Here is a 22,472-nt window from a genome sequence, read left to right as displayed (position 1 = left end):
TTATTTTTACAGCCTATCAAATACCCTATGAAATTTGAGACTCAAATACATGGTCAATAAGTTCAATCAGAAATTATGACTAACTCAACTTTTTTCCAAAAATGATACACTTCAATTGAGTGAATATGCATGTGACTAGGTATAATAATATGATTAACTCAATTAAATTAAATGTTGAAAGAAACAAATTATTGCAATGAATAAGTGCATGATCATTCTACTCCCTTTTTCTTGAATTTGATTGAATTCCCTGCTGTAAAGAACACGTGCAGAAAGCGATCCCAACCGTTAAAGTGAGATCGGACAGCTCAAATTACGAAATAACAAAATCAGCTTTAAATGGTTGGGATTTATGCAGTTTCTGCACCAAATCCATTTCCTATTGTCTTAAGAGGCTCTATCAGTATATGACAAACTTGCCACTTGCCAAGCAGAAGCCATCATAATAGACCTTCCTTTCCAACCAAGTAAAAGGCAACCCTTTTCACATGACAATGTATATCCATTACAATCATAAACAGAAAGCATCATTCTAGCTTGACTTGTACACTTGAGTGGCATTACTTGAAATCCTGCTCTTCCTAATTGTCTTCTCCATTGATCTACTCTTTCATGTCTCTCCATTCTATCAGGACCCTCACAAGCCACAATGTTACAAATTTCTTCTGCAAAATGTACTCTCTCTATTTTCATCCTAATTGGACTATTTCTTGGCATACTTGCCTCAAGAGAATCAAATATTGCTGAGTAATAGTGAAGTGATTCTAGAAACCTACCAAGAAAGAAAGGTCCATTGTGATTTGTATCTTGCTCTACAACTGTGAGTGCAATTGGAGTTAGCTTCTTGATTGACTGAAGAATTGATTTTAGATAGCCTCTACTTTCTTTCACATATTTGTGCAATTTCAAGATGCTATTAACAAATAAAGATTCACCTTCTCTCAAGTCGAGCTTCTCGATTGTAAGAAGAGAAGGAGTTGCCGGCTCTGATATTATGCGAAATTCAAGGACTATTCCCAATGAGAGTGCTTCCTCTACAAGCAAATTCATGCTAGCGCTAAGTTTTGCATTGTTTTCTTCATTCGTACTGAATCCTGTTATCCTGAGCTTTGGAGGCCCCTCAGGCCTCGAAGCGAGGTTCCTTATAAGCGAAGGCCATTGAAGAGTATGCTTCATTCCTAAATCAATTATGTGTATTGAGCTTTTACCTTTTGATCCTTGGCATATAGCTTCATTTGCAGCCATGAAACCAAAAGTAATGTAAGGTGTTGTTTGGTAAAGAAGTTGAAAAGCTTCCAACTTATTCTCCCTAGTTATCAAAGAAACATCATTAGAAGTACTTGTCATGAGTGTACTATTTGAAAATCCATTATGTGGATAAACTGATAACCTACACTTCAATGCCGTGGCAAAACAGTAGGAGACTCTTTGTAATGAATCTCCTGAAGAACTCGACAAAGCCAAAATTTTACTAAGTAACAAATTTGCCTGATTGTTGTCTCTACAACCAACGGCCTCAGCACAAGCCAGCAGCGTATGGACCAAGTCAAGGCCTTGGTTCATACCGAGACTGGCTTGTGATTGTGGAATAGTACCAAAAGTGTCGTTCATTTCAACTTCTTCGTCTTCCATTGTGATTGTTGTATTTTCACAGATCTCAAATTCTTCATCCTCCATTGTGGTTGGATCATATTCAAAGACATCATCATTCACCAAAAAGTGATGATGATCAAAACTTTGACTTTGATGATTCTTCTCTTGAGACTCTTGATCTTCATATTGATCCATGTTGATGAAGCTATCAACAAAGTCATCAACTTCTGAAGAAGGTAATAAACAAGGAGTGGTTGAAGTATCAAAAGTACACAATTCAACATCATCAAGAACTGTCTCTTGGTCATGGCAATCTCCTTCTTGATCTTGTTCCATTCTTGCAGGGCAAAACCTTCTAATAGGGAAATCAAGGTTGACACTTTCATTCATATAGAAGGAAAGCCACATGTTTAAGTCTTCCATTGCTATAATTGAGATGTTTGAATTAAAGTAGAAAAAGAATTGAGAGGATTTGAGTGATTTTATGATCTTATACAAAACTATATTGCACATAAGGCAGTTTCTCTATTTAACTCTCCTACATAGAGGTTCTAAATATGATTCTAAGATACAAAATGAATACTCAGCAATGGTATTATTAAAGAATAATACCTAGATTCTATTGGCTTAGAGAAAAGGTTGATTGTACATATTTTATAATTTAATACACACAAGTTACAACACAACAGAATTTCCAACTTATAATTAACAATTACTTTTATTTTATTTTATTTTGTTGTTAAATTAGATATCATAGCATTCCACTACGAGATAATTGAGATTTATTTGAAAGATTAACCTCATTTATCATATGTTTTCGGACCAAACACTTGGACTTTGTTTGGGAGTCTGAAGAATAAGAAGAAAATGAAGGACTTTGGAGGGTGTGGTAAAGATAAAGAAAAATGGAGAAATTTTTCATATTTTTTAAAAGGTATTTTTTTTTAGAAAATGATGAAATTAATAATTATGATTAATATATGTTTTGTTTTAAGATAACAACATATATTAAATTAAAAAAATTCAGATAAACCTTCCTCCAATACAATTTTTGAGTTCCCCAAATGAGTATGATTTGTACTACGAAGAAAAATAAACCTCCCAAAGCCCCTCTCTAAATATTCTTTGTTTTGTCACTTCCTCCTTCCTTTTTTTTCTTTTTCTTTTTCCTATAAGTCCTTCTCTCCCTTTCCTTTCAAACTCGCGAACAAAATGATGGTAGATATTAAGGGACTTAAATATCTTACATCAATCAAATGGCACTAAAGATTTACTTTAAAAAGTAAAAATCTTCCGACACTTATTTGCAAGAAAACTCAATTTTTATAAACAAAATCAAGAATAATGGAAGCATATATTAAGCAATTCAAAGGAAAACCACCAACATGGACACAAGTTTACGATAAAATTTACGTATATACACTATTATTATTAACAAGATAATTTTGAAAATGAGATGAAATCACACCTAATACACGTACAAAGGTCCAATCATTTGTATCAACTCATTGGTTGAAACCCGATATTTTTGTTTTTAAATCATTATATTGTAGGCTACCAAATAACCAATAACCTAACGTAAACATAATCATTTTATGTTGGTTATCGGCCACCAAAACAACAAACCTTATAATAATGGGTCATGTTAACTTGTGTCCTAAGGGCACAAGTTAAGAAACTAAAAATGGAATTAAAAAGGTAACTTTTGCATTGAAAAGACAAAATTTCAAACTTTTAATATATTGAATGCACAGTTTCCAAGAAAAAATTTCTATGTTTAGTTTCTAAACTTGTGCTCCAAGTGCACAAGTTAACATTTCCCTATAATAATTTGTACAAAAGCATGTAATACAAAGACAAGAGAAAAAATATATAACATACATAAGAAGTCAATTCATCCTTTGAGACATCTATTCATTTTATGATTTTAAGTCAACAAATTAAGTGAGTAAACAAATTTACTATTCATAGTAACTCTCAGAAAATCGACTTACAACGTGAGATGTCAAATATTTATAAACATTTTTTAGATCGTTTAATGTGAGACTCTTAACAAGCCTCTTACATTCTAGTCATTTAGAGCATGATCTGAGTGACATTTCAGTGGATAATCCAACATATCTTGAATATACTATGATATAATCCTAAATTTTTTACTATGCGTACCAAATCGATTTTGCATAATAGGTAAATATCAATCAAAGATTTTATAATAATTAGGTCCCAGATTCCAATCTCCATTTTTTTTTGTTGAAGAAATTAAATTAACTCACCTAAATTGACACTAAAGAGAATCAAACATAAGATCTCAGAGATTCCAATCTCTGTTAAAACTCCATATGATTAATGTATGTAGGTGTCAATGTCACACTTCTATGGGTTGTTGCATTTAGGAGGTAGAAGTCATGTCCATACATGATGAGTTTCAGCTGGCAAATATAAAGGGTAATGTACAGGAGGTAGTTGATGTTAGGCCCTTCTACCATTCACCCTAAAAGAGAACACCTTTTGACGGTTTTTATGAGCTACATGTGGTTGCATGTTGAGCAAAAAATAGAGCTACATGTGCCCATGATCAAGCCTTAAATAAAGGAAGACATAGTAGTAAAAAGGTTTTGTCAATGTGTAATTTATATGTACTAACTACACATGACTTCTTTATAGACAAAATTTTACTGTTTTAAACATATTCAAAAATTTGTTATATTTACACATGTTTTTTATTATAATAATTAGTATCACATTAAATTTGTATTGGGATGCATACTCATATTATAAAATAGAAGAATTGATAAGGATTTCTTTTGCCCGTGATCAAGCCATAAATAAAGGAAGACATAGTAGTAAAAAGGTTTTGTCAATGTCTAATTTATATGTACTAACTACACATGACTTCTCTATAGACAAAATTTTACTGTTTTAAACATATTCAAAAATTAGTTATATTTACACATTTTTTATTATAATAATTAGTATCACATTAAATTTGTATTGGGATGCATACTCATATTATAAAATAGAAGAATTGATAAGGATTTCTTTTGAAACAATAATAGAGTTAAATTTGTACCATTTACCTGTATTTGAAGCTAAAAAATTATGAATATTTTTGGCTATAAATAAGGTGTGAAAAGAGTATTTTACCATGAAAGGCACTTCAATTCAGGACCTAGAGAATAATAATGATAGAATATTTTTTAAAGAAAATGAATTTTTAAGGAATCAACTTTTGAATCTCTTTTTGTCAAACATATGTCAATATCCCTTCATAAAAAATATATCATTAGGTTGAACACCGTCATTCGAATTCTAAATCTCACGGTTGTGTGTGTAAAGTGTGTAGCATTTTGTCACCTCATCTACAACAAAAAAAAACTTTGTACACATTCTCTTTATTTACGAACCTAAGATGCTTTTACTATGTTATTATTATTAATCTGTAGAATGAGGTTTACAAACGAAAAATATAAGATGTTCCTTTACAAAAAATAATTTAACCAACTATATTTGAGTTTTCCTTGCTATTTATGTGTGCTCTTGTAAGACTTGCTTGATGATGATAGCCATGCTTTTAAAAATTAATACTCCTTCTTGTCCGATATACAAGAAACAATTGACGTTTTAGATACACTGAATAATTTATGTATCAGGTTTGATTCTTGACTAAATACATAAATTATTCAATGTATCTAAAAAGTCAACTTTTTCTTGTAAATAGGACCGAAGGGAGTAATTTTAAAGAAAATACAGTGCAAATTGTAAATCAAGATCACCTCCTAGCCGGCCTCACTCACACACACAGCACATGAACATTTAACTTATGGCCGGTTCACATAATGAGCAAACTTCTCTTCTCATTTTCATTGGTCTCATCTGCTTGTCATAAACCTATTCACAATTTGGTCGGCCAACAAACAATGAGACACATTAGGTGGTTGGCTTTGAAAATATCCTCTATCCTTCCTTTTTAAATAATAAAAGAAAAAACCTCTATCCTTTGACCCTTGAACATTTTTCCAATAATATATATATATTACTATTTTGGCACTTATATGGAGTATTATATACAGTTAACTACTCCCCCTTGGTTCATTTTACATTTTATTCTTAGACTTAAACACATTTTTTACTCTGAGATTCATATTAATTCCAAAAAAAATAAAAGATGTCTATTGGTCCTTTAATTTGATTAAATGGTAATAAGTTAGTATTTTTCATCTATTTTGTTAGTTAAAGTCAATATTTGTGACACATAACACTGATATAGACACTCAATCACAACATAGTGTGTCACAAATGTTGAATTTGACTATCAAATAGATGTTAAAGGATCAATATGCAACTTTTTTCATTAGGGGACCAACATGAACCTCCTAATAGAAATAAGGAACCAAAAATGTGTTTTCTCCTGATTTCTTTTTTTATTTTTTTTTATTTTGTCAATATTTGTATCTTTATGAAATAGTACATGATTCCATTTTTAAATGATTGTCACATTTTTATTAAAAAAAAACTAATTTTGTTATAGCTAAATTACATAAATACATATTTTTTTGGCAGATCTTTCAAAAAAAAATATTTTTTGGCAGAACTATGCTGCTCTCTCTTTAACTTTAATTTCATTTTTTTTTATTAAAAAAAAACTAATTTTGTTATAGCTAAATTACATAAATACATATTTTTTTGGCAGATCTTTCAAAAAAAAATATTTTTTGGCAGAACTATGCTGCTCTCTCTTTAACTTTAATTTCATTTTTTTCTTCTCCGGTGTAAAGTTAGTCATTTGTTCATGTCAACTTATTCCTTTATGTTTCAAAACGTGACAAATGTTATAACTTCATTTTCCATCTGTGTACATTTTAAAAACTATTAGTTTAACATTTAAAAAGGTAAATAACATTATCAAATTCATCACATCTAAATTATATTATATTACACAACGACCGTTACAATTTCTAATTCATCAGCATTAAGATATTTCAAAATATTGTGACCTCATTCTCAATGAGGGTCTAGATGTGGTGTTGAGTGGTGAATTATTCTTTATAGTACATCATTCAATGATCACGCACACAAATTTGTAACATAAGTGGACTAAAAATGAAAGTTCATTCAACTGTTTACATATTTTTAAAGATAAGTGATTAATTTGACAAGATAAAATAAGTGTTTGAAATTTTATATTAAGTTAAAAGATCTCTATGTAAAAAAAATGGCAACCCTGTGCACTAAAGCTCCCGCATACGCAGGGTCCGGAAAGGGGTCCCACCATTTGTTGTACTGTACGCAACCTTACCCTATTACACAAGAGGCTGTTTCTAGGACTTGAACGCATGACCTTCCAGTCGCATGACAACAACTTTACCAGTTGCGTCAATGTTACCCCTCAAAAGATCTCTAGTGTAGTTCCGCCTAAATTTTTGTTTAGTGGGATGCCTTAGGAAAGTTATAATATTTTTACAAAGGTTCCTAACAAGTGTAATCAGATGTGACCAATGAGACATAAGGTGGTTTTGATAAATTTTATGTATCAAATTATTTCACTTTGTGAAAATTAAAGATGATAAAGGCTTTTTAATAACTTGGTTAGGAATCTGAAGGAATAAGATAAAGTGTATATAATGATTACATGTGAAAAAAAACATTGAAAAGTCTCACTATTATGAAAGGGAGATTAAAATACCCTAGTTTTAAACTGGGTGTAGTTATAACTTATAACCCTGTTAAAACACAAACAATCAAAATGATGTATTGGAGCTTGGTTGGTAGCTCCATTGACATTAATACGTAGGGGTCGGGGTTTAAACTTTGACTTTCCAACTTTTCTATACTTAGTGTGCGAGTCTAGCTATTAAACTACTTGACAATAAAATAATAGAAAAAAAAGACATGGTGACTTTCTGAAATGAAGTTGAAAATTATAATGGCGCTCACCGTTTTAAATCGGTTATTTATAATACACACTTAAAATATCATGTTAAAAGTTGCAGACACATCAATGATGATCCCACAGACATATTTAAAATTGAGAACCATCAGTTAAAATATGATTTGCATCCATGTGAGCCGTATTATTCCTCTCATTCATCAATAATAGCATGCTTTACTTGCTCACCAGAAGCAGAGGAAAAGAAGCAAAAAAGACATTCACAATATTCAAAGAAAACTCGATTCCATCGTGAAACCATGCCATTTGGGCGGTAGTTTCCGTTTTCCTTCTAACTGTTGATAACAATCAACAACTGTCTCTGCATAGCTGTTCTTGAAATCTCGACTTTCATGCTTTTTTTAGTGGAGGGTAACACTTGTAACACCTATGCTACTACAGGTCAGTTTTGTTCTTTCGTAAACACCAAAAAACAAGACAAAATATTAGACATGAGTTCTAATCTATGTTCCAAGTATTAAATATGGCATAGAACTAAATAAACAAGACTTTCTGATTCCACTAACAAAAGTTTAGTGGAACCGAAGAAAACGAAACTTACTGTTTGATTTCACTGTGTTAGTAAACTCTGCCTTAAACTTGCATTCACGAAGTTCTGTGCTTATGATTAGGATATGATGACACCAACAGTCATCTTGTCACCATGATCACCATGATGCCTTCTAGAGGATGAGGATAGTCATCAGATCCGGTATCATGTCCTTCTATGTTCACGACCTTCCCTCCTATGTCTGTAATCCTCATGGTCCCTTCCACGTTTGTAATCCTCATCATCCGGGCTTCTTTTTCTTCGTCCGGAATCAATCTTCACATCTTCTCTGTAATCCTCATCATTCCTTCTACGTTTGTAATCATCGCCATCTGGGCTTCGTTTTCTTCTTCCAGAATCAACCTTCACATCTTGCCTTCCACTGTCTTCAGTTCTCTTCCTATAATCTCTGTCATCCCTCCTATCCAAATGGCTGTCATCTGTTTTTCTCCTATCATCTCGACTGGCCCGTCTTTCTGTGTATCTATCATCTAAGTCTCTTTTTCTCGAGTCTAGCTCATCTTTCCGTCGGTAGTCATCATCTCTATGTTTTCTTCCCATATGCCTTTCTCTGTCTTTCTTGTCGGCATGAAAATCCGGATCTCTTGCACCTCTTTCCAGTCGCGCTTTATCATCTCCATTTCCTTCAAGCCCTCTGCTTCTATCGCGATACCTATCTCTGTTATTCGAGCCTGCCATTTCCTGATCCCTACGACCTCTATGACTATCATCTTTAAAATTTTCCTTCCGACCTTTTTTATCATATCCGTCATCCCTTTCATATCTCTGGTGTTTCGTTTCTCTCTTTGGACTTTCCGTGTTATCTCCATCAAAAACCATTTCGTATCTACACCATGAAATTGCGGTCGTTCGTTAGAACAAACATAATCACAGGCAGTAAAAGACAAACATATGCAATCAGAAGTACAGACCTTGCTTTATCTCCACCCCGTTGGGCATTATTGTCCTTCATGATAAATTTTGTGGGTTGTTTCATTGTAGCATCTCCAGTGCAATCCTTAGCAATATGATCTGTGGAACCACATTTGAAGCAACCACCACCTGCAGTCATAAATTATTGTATTAACATGGAGGGTTAGTTTCAATCGTTGACAACCAAACATAGGCTGGCATTCTGTATGATGCCATAAAATGAAAGTATAAAACAAATGCTTAGAGTGATATCATTACCCTTATTATCTTTCCGCATGTATTGTGACCACAGTTTTGAAACACTTTGACTAAAATCCACATGTATCCTTCGATCATCAATCAAAGCATTATCCATCTGCAGATCAGGAGGCCATGAAGGAGAAATAAGTTTTTTATTCATCTAAAAAAAATTATGTATAAGTAGTTGAAATTGCAAGTTTAAACTAAAAATTACAAAAGAAAAGAACAACTCTGCAATCCAATATATCCAAAAGGCCAATCCAAATTGAAACAGGATAACAAAGCAAATAAAACAGCTAAGCAAGCAGATTAAACACTAGCGAAATTATCATTATCTTTAGGAGATAAATACGCCAAACCCACTTTGCAGGATAAGTCTTGGTTGTTATTGTTGTTGTTTAGGAGATAAATGCAATATTACGTAAGACGGATAATGCTAACCAAGGAATATTAAGTAAGCTATACATAAGCTTATCAAGGAACTAATAAACCTACTAAAACATCTGGTGTGCATGAAGCTAAACAATGTCATTTACTGTCCAGAAAAAGAGAGACAATATTACTTAGGAAAACAACAGGTCAAGTTCACCATCATACCTTAAAATATGCCTGCTCACATGCCAGTTTGTCTTCGAACTCTGTCATGACGCATAAGCATTAGATACCATTGATTGCATTAATAACAAGAGTAATTACCCCTTTTACAATTGCAAGGTAGGTTTGAGATACTCTCAGGTCTTAACATAATATCAAGATACTCTCTAGTCTTAACATAATATCAAGATACTCTCAAGATAATATAAGATATTTAAAAGTCTTCAAACAATAACCTTTTAATTCCTCTTAAAACTAGGAAGATGCAGATTCTCAATAATGAGTCTAAAAGGCCATTTAATGAGAAAAAAATTGGAATCATTTAAACAATTGAGAATTATAAATTCCTGCATGAACTTGAAATTGCATAAATTTAACACAGATTGTGAAAATACATACTAACCTATAAAAGCATAGCATAAACTGTCACCAGTCTTGTGGTCACGGATGATTTCAGCCCTATCATCAAATATTTTAGGTGAGAACAATAAGTACAATATACAAAAATATATTGCTAACTGTGTTAACAAGTCAAATCTTCAGTATTACTCACGATGATACAGTTCCAAAGCGAGAAAATATTGTGTGCAAGTCCTCGTCCTATAGTTTAAAGAGAAAATCATTAATTGTTAAGAAAACACTGAATGCTACCTCGGTAGATATGAATGGGTAAAGAAGCAAATTATACAGATGCATAAAGGAGCATAAAAGATTACCCACCTCAGTAACCGGATTCAATTTACAGACAAAAAGTACATTATCCGGAGGTTTAACCTCGGCATCAGGAATATCCCCAATCTAAAATAAGGAAGAAAGGGAGTTATACAAAGGCATCGTAGTCAGATGAGAAATCACGAAGTACTAAGATTTGTGCAACATATACTTACACTCTCAAGCACAACTGCCCTAGAATGTGCTTCCTTTGATCTAATAACCTCTTCAAGTTCTCCTGGGTTTAATTGTTCATCCATGGGCACCCAATCATCTTCAAGTCGGACTTCATCATCAACCTAGTAAAATTGCATTTAGTCGTGACTTTGAAGTTCAAACAGGTGCTCTTACTGAAGACTGTAAAATTGAAATATTCACTATAATGTTTGATATATGATTATAAATACATAAAAAAAACCAACATATTCATCCATAATATATAGATGGTGTGTCACTTATCTCCAGATTAGTCATACAGTGACAGCATATATAAATCAATTTGTAAATTGTAATATCAGAATTCACAAGAATCTAATCATATGATAATCAATCCTTGATTTTCTGTTGTAATTTACAAACATGGCAGAAAAAACATGTTGAATACATTAACCATTTATATAGAGAAACAAAATTTATTTAAGATTGAAGACGAATCACAAAAAAATAGGGGAGGGTGCCTTACCCTCCTGAACTAGGTGAAAAAAATAAAGTATCGAAATTAATAAAATTAATCAGTGTAAATTAAGCTGAATAGCTCACTTATGATCCTATCCTTCTGCATATCTTTGGGAGGGGGATTTTGGAGGGCTGGGTCTATATTTTAATACATATTTGAGATTTAAAAAAAAAAAAAATTGAAAGAATACCATGATATATGGTCATATAACAATTCAATCATACTTCATTCATTTTTAGAAACATTTTATAGCTTGCGTAATTTAGAAAAGAAAAGCAAGCCATTCCCTCCCCTCCCCTCCAATATCCCCCTCCCAAACAGACTCTAAAGTAACAGGTGGATTTGCTCCCTGGTTTGGCAACCATAAAAGGAATTGTTCCCACATTTTTCAAACTTAACTAATGTAAGTTCAAACTTATTTCTTTAAAATGTGTCTGAAGAAATAACAGGTGGATTTGCTCGTGTAATCAAGTTAAGAAAAACGAGGTCGATGATTTTTTTTCTTCAGTTGGAGTCATTCTCAGTTCTCACAATTAATGCTCTCGTAATAGAAGGGATCACAGCTAAATATAATCTATGCTAAATGTTGCTTGGTTACAAGCTATAAAATTCTATTCTGCAATCAACCCCTCCTTACCTCGTCTTTAGGTTTTCCTTCTGGTGAAGCTTCAGGAATGAACTCAGGTAGCTGAGGAGGATCATCAAAAGGATCTTCCAGGATGTAAGTGTGCTTGATTCTGTTCAAGTAAAGCAAGATGAATATATTACATTCTTCTCAAAAGACAAAAACTAAAATACCTCTTTCAATCCACATTTCTTAGTAGTAAAAAAGGAGTACAAACCGAATATTTTTAAATGGTCTTCCCTTTCCATCGGCATAAGCCTCATTAATTCTAGTCAAAGTCTCGAATCCTTCAGCCACCTCACCAAAAACCTGCAGAGATGGCATACCTTAGAAACCAAACAAATAACTTCGACAGTATACAAGTTGATAGAGGAAAGTTATAGCTAAATTGTTTTTGTTATAATAGCTGCTTCTGCCAGTCAACCTTCTATTTTATGCTTTTATTATATAAAATTTAAATGCACATGTGCTCTCCATTGTCGAAGTTCAGCTGCGTAACTGTAGAGTTGTTAGGACTTGTTTAACAAGCTTAAGTGCACCGTAAGATGAGTTTCATGCTCTCTGAAGCTACCAATCAGAAAAAACTTTTTCAGTTCCATAATTCACTTACTCTCATTCTATATATTTAAAAGTCAAATGACATTAAAATAATGAAATTAGTATTTAATGTCAAATAGAATTGGGTAATACATTTCTTGAATGACCCAAAGTGAAGAACTAGGTAAATAATATGATAGTGCTCGACACAATTCTGACATAGGGTGCTGCAAAAGAGATAACAGATAGGAGAGACTTTTTGTGAGGAGTGACTAAAAATGAGAATGGAGAAGAAAATACTAATGGAGAGGGTAGGAGAGACTTTTCGTGAGGAGTTAAAGAAGAGGAAGATAGTTCTAGTGAAGGCAAAGAGAGGGTGAGAGAGTTGAGGCAACCTCAAGAGAAACAAACATGGATGACTGATTTCTGTTAGCAGTGAAGATCTAAAGGGATGGGTGAGTCTGTCAGCAGTGGAGGTCTATGTGGATGAAGTTCATATGATGATCCATTGTATTTTGAGGAGGCTGTGGAGTGCAAACTAAGACTGACCACAGAAAACCAAATCCATTGAAAAGATCCAAACATGGGCTTTCACTGATCTATCTGATAAGGGCAAATGAATTGGAACGAAGTGGGTTTACAAGGCTCATTTGGTTGCTAAAGGGTACTCTCAAAAACATGGAGCGAACTATCTTTTGAGCTGATTTTACATTTAGAATTGTATATATTATTGTGACTGTCTTGTCCTTGACTAAACTATAAGCTTGTTAACTTTGTAAAACATACTTATTCCCCCAGTCATAATAACATAAATATTTAAACTGGTTGCAGCAGAAGTGAAATTTACAGAAGATATCTATTCAAATCCTGAATAAGCAAATATTTCAGGGTATTCAAGGCAATGATGCCCATGTACCCTGGGAAACAATCAAAGCAAGGAAAGGACGCCCAGAATACTTACTGTGTGCTTTCCATCAAGGTAATCAAGGTCATCACGCAGAGTTATATAGAACTGAAAAAAGAAACAAACAGGAAAAAGAATTGTAAGTGAAAAAATAGTTTATCCGGTGCATTAATTACTCATGCTTTATACAAGGTTGTCAGGGAAGAACACATGTTGATCAAGTAACAGTAAAGCAATCATCAAGCTGCCACCAAAATCAATGCCATACCTGTGAAGCATTCAAATTCTCTCCTGCACTAGCCATGGCAACGGTTCCAGTCTTAGAATGCTTTAGATCAATATGAATCTCATCATTGAAAAACCGAGCTTGGTCACCATAAAGAAACCTGAACAATCAGAAGGTCGTTGCACAAAATGACAACATCAAGTCAGAAATTTTCCAATCAAGATTACTTCTCATGCTAACACACTCTTATCTGATGCACCCTAGACAATGTAAAACAATGATCCAAAAAACAAGATTTTTCTTACTAACTGAGATCCATTCATTGAGAAACCTCGTATCAATGAGACACAAACCTAAACAGTGGATAAATACTACAGATAATTTCCCCTTTCAAGACAATTTTGGATAATGTCTTGTCTTTCCCTCCTCCCATTCACTCTCCTCAAATCCAAAACTATCCCATATAATATTTCCCTTTTTTATTTACCGTCAATGTTAGAATAGGTCCTAAAATCTAAGCCTCTATCACATAAATAAACCCTAGTGATACAAGACTTATTACTACTACTCCAGTAAAGATTCAACTCAAATCCCACGAAATCCCAAGACTTTTTCTGACCATGGTGAGCCCCAAGACCCAAAATAAAGTCTTGTTATCACTAACACTCTGCATTTATAGGTGCTAGCCGGTAGTTGTGAATCAGTAACAACAACAAACAAACAAACATTTTAACAATACAACAAAAACAACCACCACGCCTTATCCTACAAAGCGGGGTTGACTGCATGAATCAAATTACGCCAGAGTGTTCTATCATAAACAATATTTCGATCCAACTCAGCAATCTCTAGATATTTCTTAACAGTTTCTCTTATAGTCTTTTTAGGTCTCTCTCTCCATCTGATCTACTTTCCTTACTATAGTATCTACCCGTCTTCTCTCTACATTCCCAAAACACCTAAACCTATTTTCAACCCTCTTTTCTAAATTCTACTGCAAGTGCCATTTTTAATCTTGTCTCATCTAGTTTTACCACACATCCGGAGCAACATTTTAACAAAATAACAAAAAATAAAAAATAAAAACTTAACTCAACTTCACAAACTCATATTGAAATATTAATTAATTAATTAAAAACCCTAGAAAAACAAATATGAAAAGAGTAAAAGGGAATGTTACTTGTAGATAGAATCACCAGCATTGCCAGTTCCAGTAGGATCACCAGTCTGAGCAGTAAAATCCTTTTGAACAGTATGAAATAAACATCCATTGTAATACTTGATCCTAAAGACAAAAACAAACAACAATGTTAAGATAATGATGATGTGAAGAAATAAAGAAAGAGAGTGAAGAATGATGAAGAAAACTAACTTGCAAAGCTTCAAGAAGTTTTTGCAGGTTAAGGGACATTTTTGGGTGTGTAAGTCGATAACCATGTCGCCTAAACTCGTCACCATCAGTACTGACATCTTTGTCGCTGTAGAAGATGAATCTAACGGTTTGCAAATATGAACGGTACGGTGTGTGGTGGCGAGAACGAAGGTGGTTTTGCGAACGGCCGATTGTGGCTGTTCTGATAGAGTCCGACAGAAAATAAAGAGGAAGAAATTAACAAAAATACCCCTTATTTTCATTTGAAATCTCAATAATGCCATTAAACTTTGAATGAAATTACAATATGTACGAAACCGAGCATCCAATTTAGAGACCCAATTCCGCCCACAAATTAATACGGTTTGTGCGGGTATCAGTTTGGACGGATCTCGGTTTGATCGGGTGGGTTGATTCGGTTAGTTCTCCAATATTTTTGTATCCATCTCAAATTTATCTGACTATTTTTTTTAACAAGACTTCCATCAATAAATTAACAAGAAAAAGGCTATAGATCAAAGGGTGTGTTTGACCCTACTTTTTTGAGGTCTAAAAGCTACTTTGATAATAAAGTTGAGAATTAAGACTTTAAAGTTAAAGTTAAAGTCGTTTGGTATTTGTTATTTTTCCAACTTAATTAGTAAAACTTTTTAGGGTTGTTTAATAGAGTCCTCTCAAAAATAGTCCCAAGATGGACATTTTTTTTTTGTGGTGATCAGTGTTCGAACCCAGGACCTTGCATAAATTACGCATTGTCCATACCAACTGAGCTAAGCTCACGAGGACCCCAAGATGGACATTTACAATTCATAATTGTTTTAAAAAAATTATAGTAAAGCATAAATTTTATAATAATAAAAAACTGAAAATAAAAATAACATTTTATTAAAGTTTACTAAAAATACACATTAGACAAACTTTTTTTTATATATATTTTTTATTGAAAGTCTTGATCATAATTGATAAATAAGAAAAATATATATAATATATAATTTTTTATATGTGATAAATAAAATTTAATAAATAATTTTATAAAACACATACAAAATATTTTACAAGAGTAATTATTTGAAGAGAATTCAATAATAATCTATTACTCCATCCGTTTCAAAATGAGTGTCGCTTTAGCCAAAAAAATTTGTTTCAAAATGAGTGTCACTTTCGGTTTTCAATGCAATAATAACTTTTTCTTTTCAATTGTACCCTTCAATTAATATTATGTTACACTACTTCCAAAATATTATTTTTTCTTTAATGAAAAACAAAACCAATAGTTGATTAGGATAATTTGGTAAAATTGCTATGACATTTGAGTACTTTATTCCATTCCTTAATATGTGTGCAATTAACTAAAGCGACACTCATTTTGAAACGGATGGAGTATAATATTTTATTTCGTAAAAAACATGTCATAGTGAGTGTTATATTTTAATAATATTATAAAGTATAGTATTATTAAATAATAATTACCTTGTAACATATTTAACCATTTTGATAATATCTGGTCAAAAAATTAGATAATCTAACAAGTATATATATTATTATAATATTTTCCTAAAAAAAATTACTCTAACATTAGATAGAAACGTGGCTACTGAAATTATTAGAAAATAAAAATGTGGCTGGATATGCATATTTCGATAACATTTTTAATTAATGTAAAAAAAAAAACTAAAATATTTAATGCTTTGAGCTGGGTGGGCACCAGAAAAATTTGAAATGAGATACACAATAAATAATAAAATAAAAGAAAAAATGTCTCAGGAAAGAATCGAATGGTGAACAAATTATCAAAAGTGCCGTATAAGTTGGTTTAAAGTTCATTTCTACACCTTATTTTGAAAGTTATTTTTATGTGGTTTTCTTCTTTACAAATAAGTTACTTTTTTTAAAGAGTTTTATTAAAATTGTGTTTGGCCCTACTTCTCCTTAAAATTGGAAGATAAGTAGAAAATAAGGAGGGCCAAACATGCTCAAAGTATCATAGCAATCATTAAAATATCACATTATAAAAAATTTAACAAGAAAAATGTCAGGGATCGGTTATCATTGTTTTTCTTGTTCCCAATATCACGTGTTCATAATTAAAATATTGTACCTTGGACTTGGAAATATACTGATCTATGAGGAAATCATTGCTAAATTTAAAGAAAAGTTTGCATGTTTAAGTAGATCTACATAGTAAATTAACAAAAGATACTTGCATGTGGAGTAAATTTTGTTATAGGTCGGTCGAGTTCGGTTTACACGGTTTTGGATTTGTAAAAACCGGGCCCGACCGTCTAAACCCACACATACCCTATTTTTTAGTCTTTCTTCACTTGAGACCCATTTTAACCCGCCCGATAGACCCGCGGGTGACTCGGATATATCGGTTGGTGGGCGGGTTCGGATTTTGTGCTCACCCCTAATATTTGGGTCAATCTTTTTGTGTTTCGTTATCATTTCTCTTTTGTCTTGTATTTTCAACCTTAAAAGGTACAATAATCTCTTTGTTGGATAAGTGCTCCAAAAACATAGATTTTTTGCAAAAATGGATTATATTAACACTATTATAGTAGTCTCCTCAGTATAAGGTGTGCCGAAAAAACTACTAAAAAAATAAGCAGCACAATCAAGGTACAAAAAGTGGTTATCAAATGCCTAAACATGACAAAGGACTTGACCACCACAAGTGTTCACCAAATACAAAGATAGCCTTTTTGGTTTTCAACCACCATAAAGAATAATACTTTACTTTGTCTATTAGTTGATTTATAGAGCATTCTTTCTGTTTAAATAATCTATTATTTCGTTCATTCCATAAAATCCAAGCAGTAAGAAGCCAAATAAGCTGAAGAAAAGACCTCCGCGATTTCTAACCACCTGTATAATTAGTAAGCTGAATAAAGTGATCTGAAATATCTTGATGGTCGACACCATCGAAACCAATCCAAGACCGCAATAAAGGCCTCAATGACCCAAAGCAAGTACACGACAAAAACAAGTGACGGGCATCCTCCACCTGACCGCATCCAAAAACACACAAACACGTCTTTGAATCAATTACACCTCGTGTCGCCAAATTAGATTTAATAGGAAGGCGATCACAGAGCAGTCGCCAAGCAAAAATAGACACCTTTAGAGGAACTTGTTTATGCCAAATTAAATCGATATCATGCAAAACTTGTGGATCTTGAGCTGTGAGCATAACATACACACCACGAACAGAGTAACCTCTAGAAGGGTCCGGAAGCCACTGCCACACATCATAAGAAAGAGACTGCAAAGAAACATCAAGAAGTAATAACCTACACTACTTTAGTAACTCCTCATTCCACACCGCTGCCAAGCCTCACCCCTTGCCCGCAACCTTGTAAAAACATGTCTTTAACTATTATTGATTTATTCACAACTAAATCAAATAACCTACTAAAGCGCACCCAAAAAGAAACATCACCCACCAACGATCATGCAAAAAAATTGTGGCCTCCCCATCACCCACCCACCGTACCACACAATCATTAAACCACCCATTTCAGCCACCACCTATCCCATCCCTAATCTTCACTACCTCCATCCACCACATAGAACCACTTCAGCCCCCATACTTGAACCTCCCATCCTCCTCACCATATCTAGTCACCAACATTCGATACCACAAACCCTCTCTGTCAACTAAAAATCTCCAACACCACTTTCCCAACAATGTCTCATTAAACTCCATCAACTGCCTAACTCTCAAACCACCATACTCCTTTCGCATACACATAGACCTCCATTCTACCCAATAAATTTTCCAATGATCCTCACTCCCCCCACCCCCAAAAAAATTTAATCAAAAGAGATTTTATGGAAGAGATTATATCAGATGGAGCCTTGAAGAAGGAAAAAGCATAGACAGGTAGAGCAGTCAAGACAGACTTTAGAAGAATCAAGCGGCCACCGAAGGAGAGCAACCAACTTTGCCAACCAAATAGTCTAGATTTTATACGGCTAACTACAAGTTCCCAAAATGACAACCTCCACGGGTTTCCACCAATAGGCAATCCCAAGTAAAGGAAAGGAACTTCACCCATTTTACAACTCAAAATGGCCGCAACCTCATTCAACCACAACTCAACAATATTAACCCCATTCAGCATGCTTTTGTGAAAATTGACTTTTAAACCAGACACCGCCTCAAAAAGGATTAAAACAACCCGCAATGCAAGGATGTTAGCCCAACTCTTTTCACCTAAAAGTAACGCATCATCAGCAAACTAAAGATGTGATAAAACCAACGTATTTCCCGTTCTAAACCTGTAACCACGATACAATGATGACTCAACCATAGCCTTCATCATAACATTCAAGCTCTCTACTGCCAGTAAGAACAGAAAGGGTGAAAGTGGATCACCTTGTCTCAAACCCCTTCCAAGAGGGAATTCATCCGTGGGACTACCATTGACAAGAAAAAAGCGGTAGCTGTCGTTACACATTCCTTTATCCATTTCCGCCACAAAGTTGGGAAACACATTTTGCCCATCATTGAGTCAAGATATCCCTAATCAATTGAATCATAAGCTTTTTCAAAATCTACTTTAAACAACATCAATTATTTCTTTGTCTTACGAGCCTCATCAACCACCTCATTAGCAATCAGTATCCCGTCAAGAATTTGTCTATTTTTAACAAAGGCAGACTGAGCTTCTGAAATCACACTCCCAATAACCTGTTTCAATCTATTTGCCAACAATTTTGCCATGATTTATACAAACTTCCCACTAAAGAAATGGGACGGAAATCATTTAAAGATTGAAGGCTATCCACTTTAGGAATAAGAGCAATAAAAGTTGAACTTATACCTTTCGTCAGCTTCCCATTACGATGAAATTCAGTAACGAACCTCATAATGCTCTCTTTTAAATCAATCCAAAAGTCCTTGATGAAACCAAAGTTGATATCATCTGGACCTGGACTCTTGAAACTATCACAACCTCAAATAGCCGCTTTAACCTCCTCCACCGAAAAGGGCTTAATGAGACTGCCCCCTTCAGCAAAAGACAGGCCCCAGAACTGTAAATCATCAATCGAAGGCCGAGCCATTTGTTGAACTTGAAAATGACTTGCAAAATGAGAAAACACAGCCCAACGGACGGGTTGTACACCCTCCACCACATAACCATTCACCAAAATCGAACCTAACGAATTACTGCGCATTTGGTATGACAAAACGGAATGAAAATATTTTGAATTCGCATCACCCTCACAAAGCCAAGTAAGCCTCAATTGCTGCCAACATATACTAGTATTAAGTCGGGATAAAGAATGAATGTCCGACGAAATACGATGTAATTCTACTAACTCCACTTCAGAGAGCACCTATTCTTCCCCGTTGACATCAAATGCGGACTGCCCATTCTTAAGAGAGGCAATTTTTCCTGACATGTTTTGAGTGTGAGACACATGCCACTCCTTCAAGGCCATCTTTATTGATTTAAATTTTTCTTTCAAGACATAACCACTCCATCTCGATATCTGAAGATACTACCATTTTTCACTGACAAAAAGATTATAACCAGGTGTTTCTTGTCAACATTTCAACAAGCGAGACAACCTTGGACCCCAATTTTCTTCATCAATTGTCAACACCAATGGGCAATGGTCTGACAAGCCATGCAAAAGAGCAACCTGAACACAATTCGCCCACTCCATGCACCACTCCTCCGAAAGAAGAAAACGATCAAACCTACTCATTAACCAAACCATAACAACATAGACCAAACCATAGACCACCCCTAGAATAACAACTCAAAAAAGCAACAGGAGGTAGCAACATGACCAAACCATAAAGTCTCCATAAAACATTCCACTACATCTTAAGATAAGCCAAAAGTTAGCACAAAGCATGTTCCATACCAGCAACTAAAAGCCTAATTTTCTATATTTTCTGAAAGCCAACACCACTCAAGTGGTGAATGCCTATAGATTTTTCAACAATATGCTAACAAGCTAATAAGTTAATAAATATTTTGTTCTATTTTTACATCTAACATTAACTTTGAGAAAATCTTTTAAAAAAATAAAAAATAACTTTGAGAAAATCTAACTATATTACAATCTATTTAAATTCTATTTAAAAATAATAATTAATGTACGCCGGTCAATATGTTTAAATAACTAGAGAATGTTAGAAAATTTATGATTTAATTGAAATTACAAAATTTAATATAATAACATAGTAATAAAAACATATTTATTTTTTTTCTAAACTACGTTAGTTTGGAAGACCTAAATAGTGTTTTTGGATGGCCCATAACCTAGCATTTTTAACAAAATAGACTTAAAAAAAAACCTACTCTTGCCTATTTAAGAAAGAGTCTGATCTATCTTTGACCTGGAGTAGACTAGAACATAGAACATAGACCCTGTTGATCGGCCTTATCTACTATCACTCCAACCTATTTGCTAGTCAAGCAACTTGTCGGTCATTTAATTATCCTAAGGGCCATAATATATGTTCTGGGTGTACTAAACCGAAGACCATATAGAACTCAATCTCATAAAGGTCTGATTCCTATGTCTACTCAAGGATGGGTGTAAAAAGAATCAAGTATTAAGTGAATTAGCTTATTTTGTATATTAGTTTACTTTATGCCATTTTACTCCTTTAGCTATAAGGGTTTTTGTATTTAAACTAGTCGAGATACCCGTGCTGAGCACGGGTAGCGTGGCTGCGCCGCGCGGTGTTACTTGTGTGGTCGGATTAGCTGTGTAGTTGCGACAAATTAAACAATAGTGTACAATGTTTTAAACTATTTATAAATAGTATTCAATGAAATAGTATTTTTAAATGGGCCTAGATATTGGATTAAGGTTAAAAGGGCAGACTTTTACTAATTTATTTGTTTTCATATTTTAGAGGTACTAATAACAAATTGTTTATATAAATAGTTGATTGATGAATAATAGTTAAGCATGCATTTGATGATGATTGACACTACAATATTATAAGAACAATGGTGAAACAGAAAGGCATAATGTTCATAATATGTTAATTATATTACAAAAACTAAATTACGATAAGAAGCTAAAAACAATACTGCAATATTAATCAATGATAGAGTCTCAGTTAATAATGTCTATAGACTTTCACAACCGAAATGATGTTTTTTGCCATGATTGAGTCGCATTTAAATTCCAGTAGGCTTTCTGGATAAATTATTTGTCAAGTAGAATGCTTTTTGTTATACCCTAATTTTGGACCTAAAAATACTAGCTCAATCCTTCTTTTCTTGCATTTTAAGTCATTTGAATTTGTCTTTGATCAATTGCACCTTCCTCTGCATCGTATTTCAATGTTACTTGCGAAATTCATGAAAAAGGGTATTTCAGTCATTTCCTGCATCCAAACCCATTTTAGTCCTTAAAAATTGTTTGAGTCTTTTCAAATGGTTTGAATAAGTCTTTATTTCAATTCCATGTCAAAATCCATTCCAAAAATTGCATTTGAAGTCATTTTGAGTCAGTTTAGCCCCTAGGGGCATTTTAGTCTTTTCATGTGTTAAGACTCTGTTCAATTTCTAAAAAATTGCCTCTGAGTCTTTTCAAATGTGCTTGTATA

The 22,472-nt window shown here is 33.5% G+C and overlaps 2 protein-coding genes and 1 pseudogene across 3 annotated transcripts; all 3 read right to left on the bottom strand.

The window, feature by feature from the left end:
• On the bottom strand, positions 1–2,163 carry LOC146898916 (GRAS family protein RAD1 pseudogene; annotated as a pseudogene). The gene has a single exon (XR_015021167.1). The product of XR_015021167.1 is annotated as a GRAS family protein RAD1 pseudogene (transcript).
• Positions 2,164–7,747: 5,584 nt separating this feature from the next.
• Positions 7,748–15,103, bottom strand: LOC146898915 (peptidyl-prolyl cis-trans isomerase CYP59-like). Its single transcript, XM_085732056.1, has 14 exons — positions 14,888–15,103; positions 14,696–14,800; positions 13,558–13,675; positions 13,347–13,397; positions 12,066–12,157; positions 11,861–11,960; positions 10,724–10,846; positions 10,557–10,634; positions 10,390–10,436; positions 10,240–10,295; positions 9,840–9,880; positions 9,261–9,357; positions 9,002–9,131; positions 7,748–8,916 (listed from the first exon to the last, which is right to left on the bottom strand). The coding sequence occupies exons 1-14, from the start codon at positions 14,983–14,985 to the stop codon at positions 8,235–8,237; spliced, it is 1,818 nt and encodes a 605-aa protein (XP_085588182.1). The 5' UTR covers positions 14,986–15,103; the 3' UTR covers positions 7,748–8,234.
• A 2,641-nt stretch (positions 15,104–17,744) lies between these two features.
• On the bottom strand, positions 17,745–19,613 carry LOC146898914 (uncharacterized). The gene is made up of 3 exons (XM_085736654.1): positions 19,481–19,613; positions 18,769–19,103; positions 17,745–18,149 (listed from the first exon to the last, which is right to left on the bottom strand). The coding sequence occupies exons 1-3, from the start codon at positions 19,611–19,613 to the stop codon at positions 17,745–17,747; spliced, it is 873 nt and encodes a 290-aa protein (XP_085592780.1).
• Positions 19,614–22,472: the final 2,859 nt, after the last annotated feature.

Source organism: Medicago sativa, chromosome 8 (assembly GCF_051527215.1).
Source record: "Medicago sativa cultivar Bolivia chromosome 8, Bolivia_mono, whole genome shotgun sequence".
NCBI classification, from domain to species: domain Eukaryota; kingdom Viridiplantae; phylum Streptophyta; class Magnoliopsida; order Fabales; family Fabaceae; genus Medicago; species Medicago sativa.
This window is presented reverse-complemented; position numbering and strand designations above follow the sequence as displayed.

What these genes read in the sequence shown, in the direction of transcription:
- LOC146898914 (XM_085736654.1), bottom strand. Translation starts at nt 19,613, where the DNA reads ATGGCAAAATTGTTGGCAAATAGATTGAAACAGGTTATTGGGAGTGTG. An exon ending in TGAGGTGGTTGATGAGGCTC is followed by an intron (nt 19,104 to 19,480) that starts GTAAGACAAAGA and finishes CGTTACTTTTAG; the next exon opens with GTGAAAAGAGTTGGGCTAAC. An exon ending in CTGTCTTGACTGCTCTACCT is followed by an intron (nt 18,150 to 18,768) that starts GTCTATGCTTTT and finishes GTTTCTTTGCAG; the next exon opens with TCTCTTTCTTATGATGTGTG.
- LOC146898915 (XM_085732056.1), bottom strand. Translation starts at nt 14,985, where the DNA reads ATGTCAGTACTGATGGTGACGAGTTTAGGCGACATGGTTATCGACTTA. An exon ending in GCTGGTGATTCTATCTACAA is followed by an intron (nt 13,676 to 14,695) that starts GTAACATTCCCT and finishes CTGATTGTTCAG; the next exon opens with GTTTCTTTATGGTGACCAAG. An exon ending in CATGCGGAAAGATAATAAGG is followed by an intron (nt 9,132 to 9,260) that starts GTAATGATATCA and finishes TTATGACTGCAG; the next exon opens with GTGGTGGTTGCTTCAAATGT.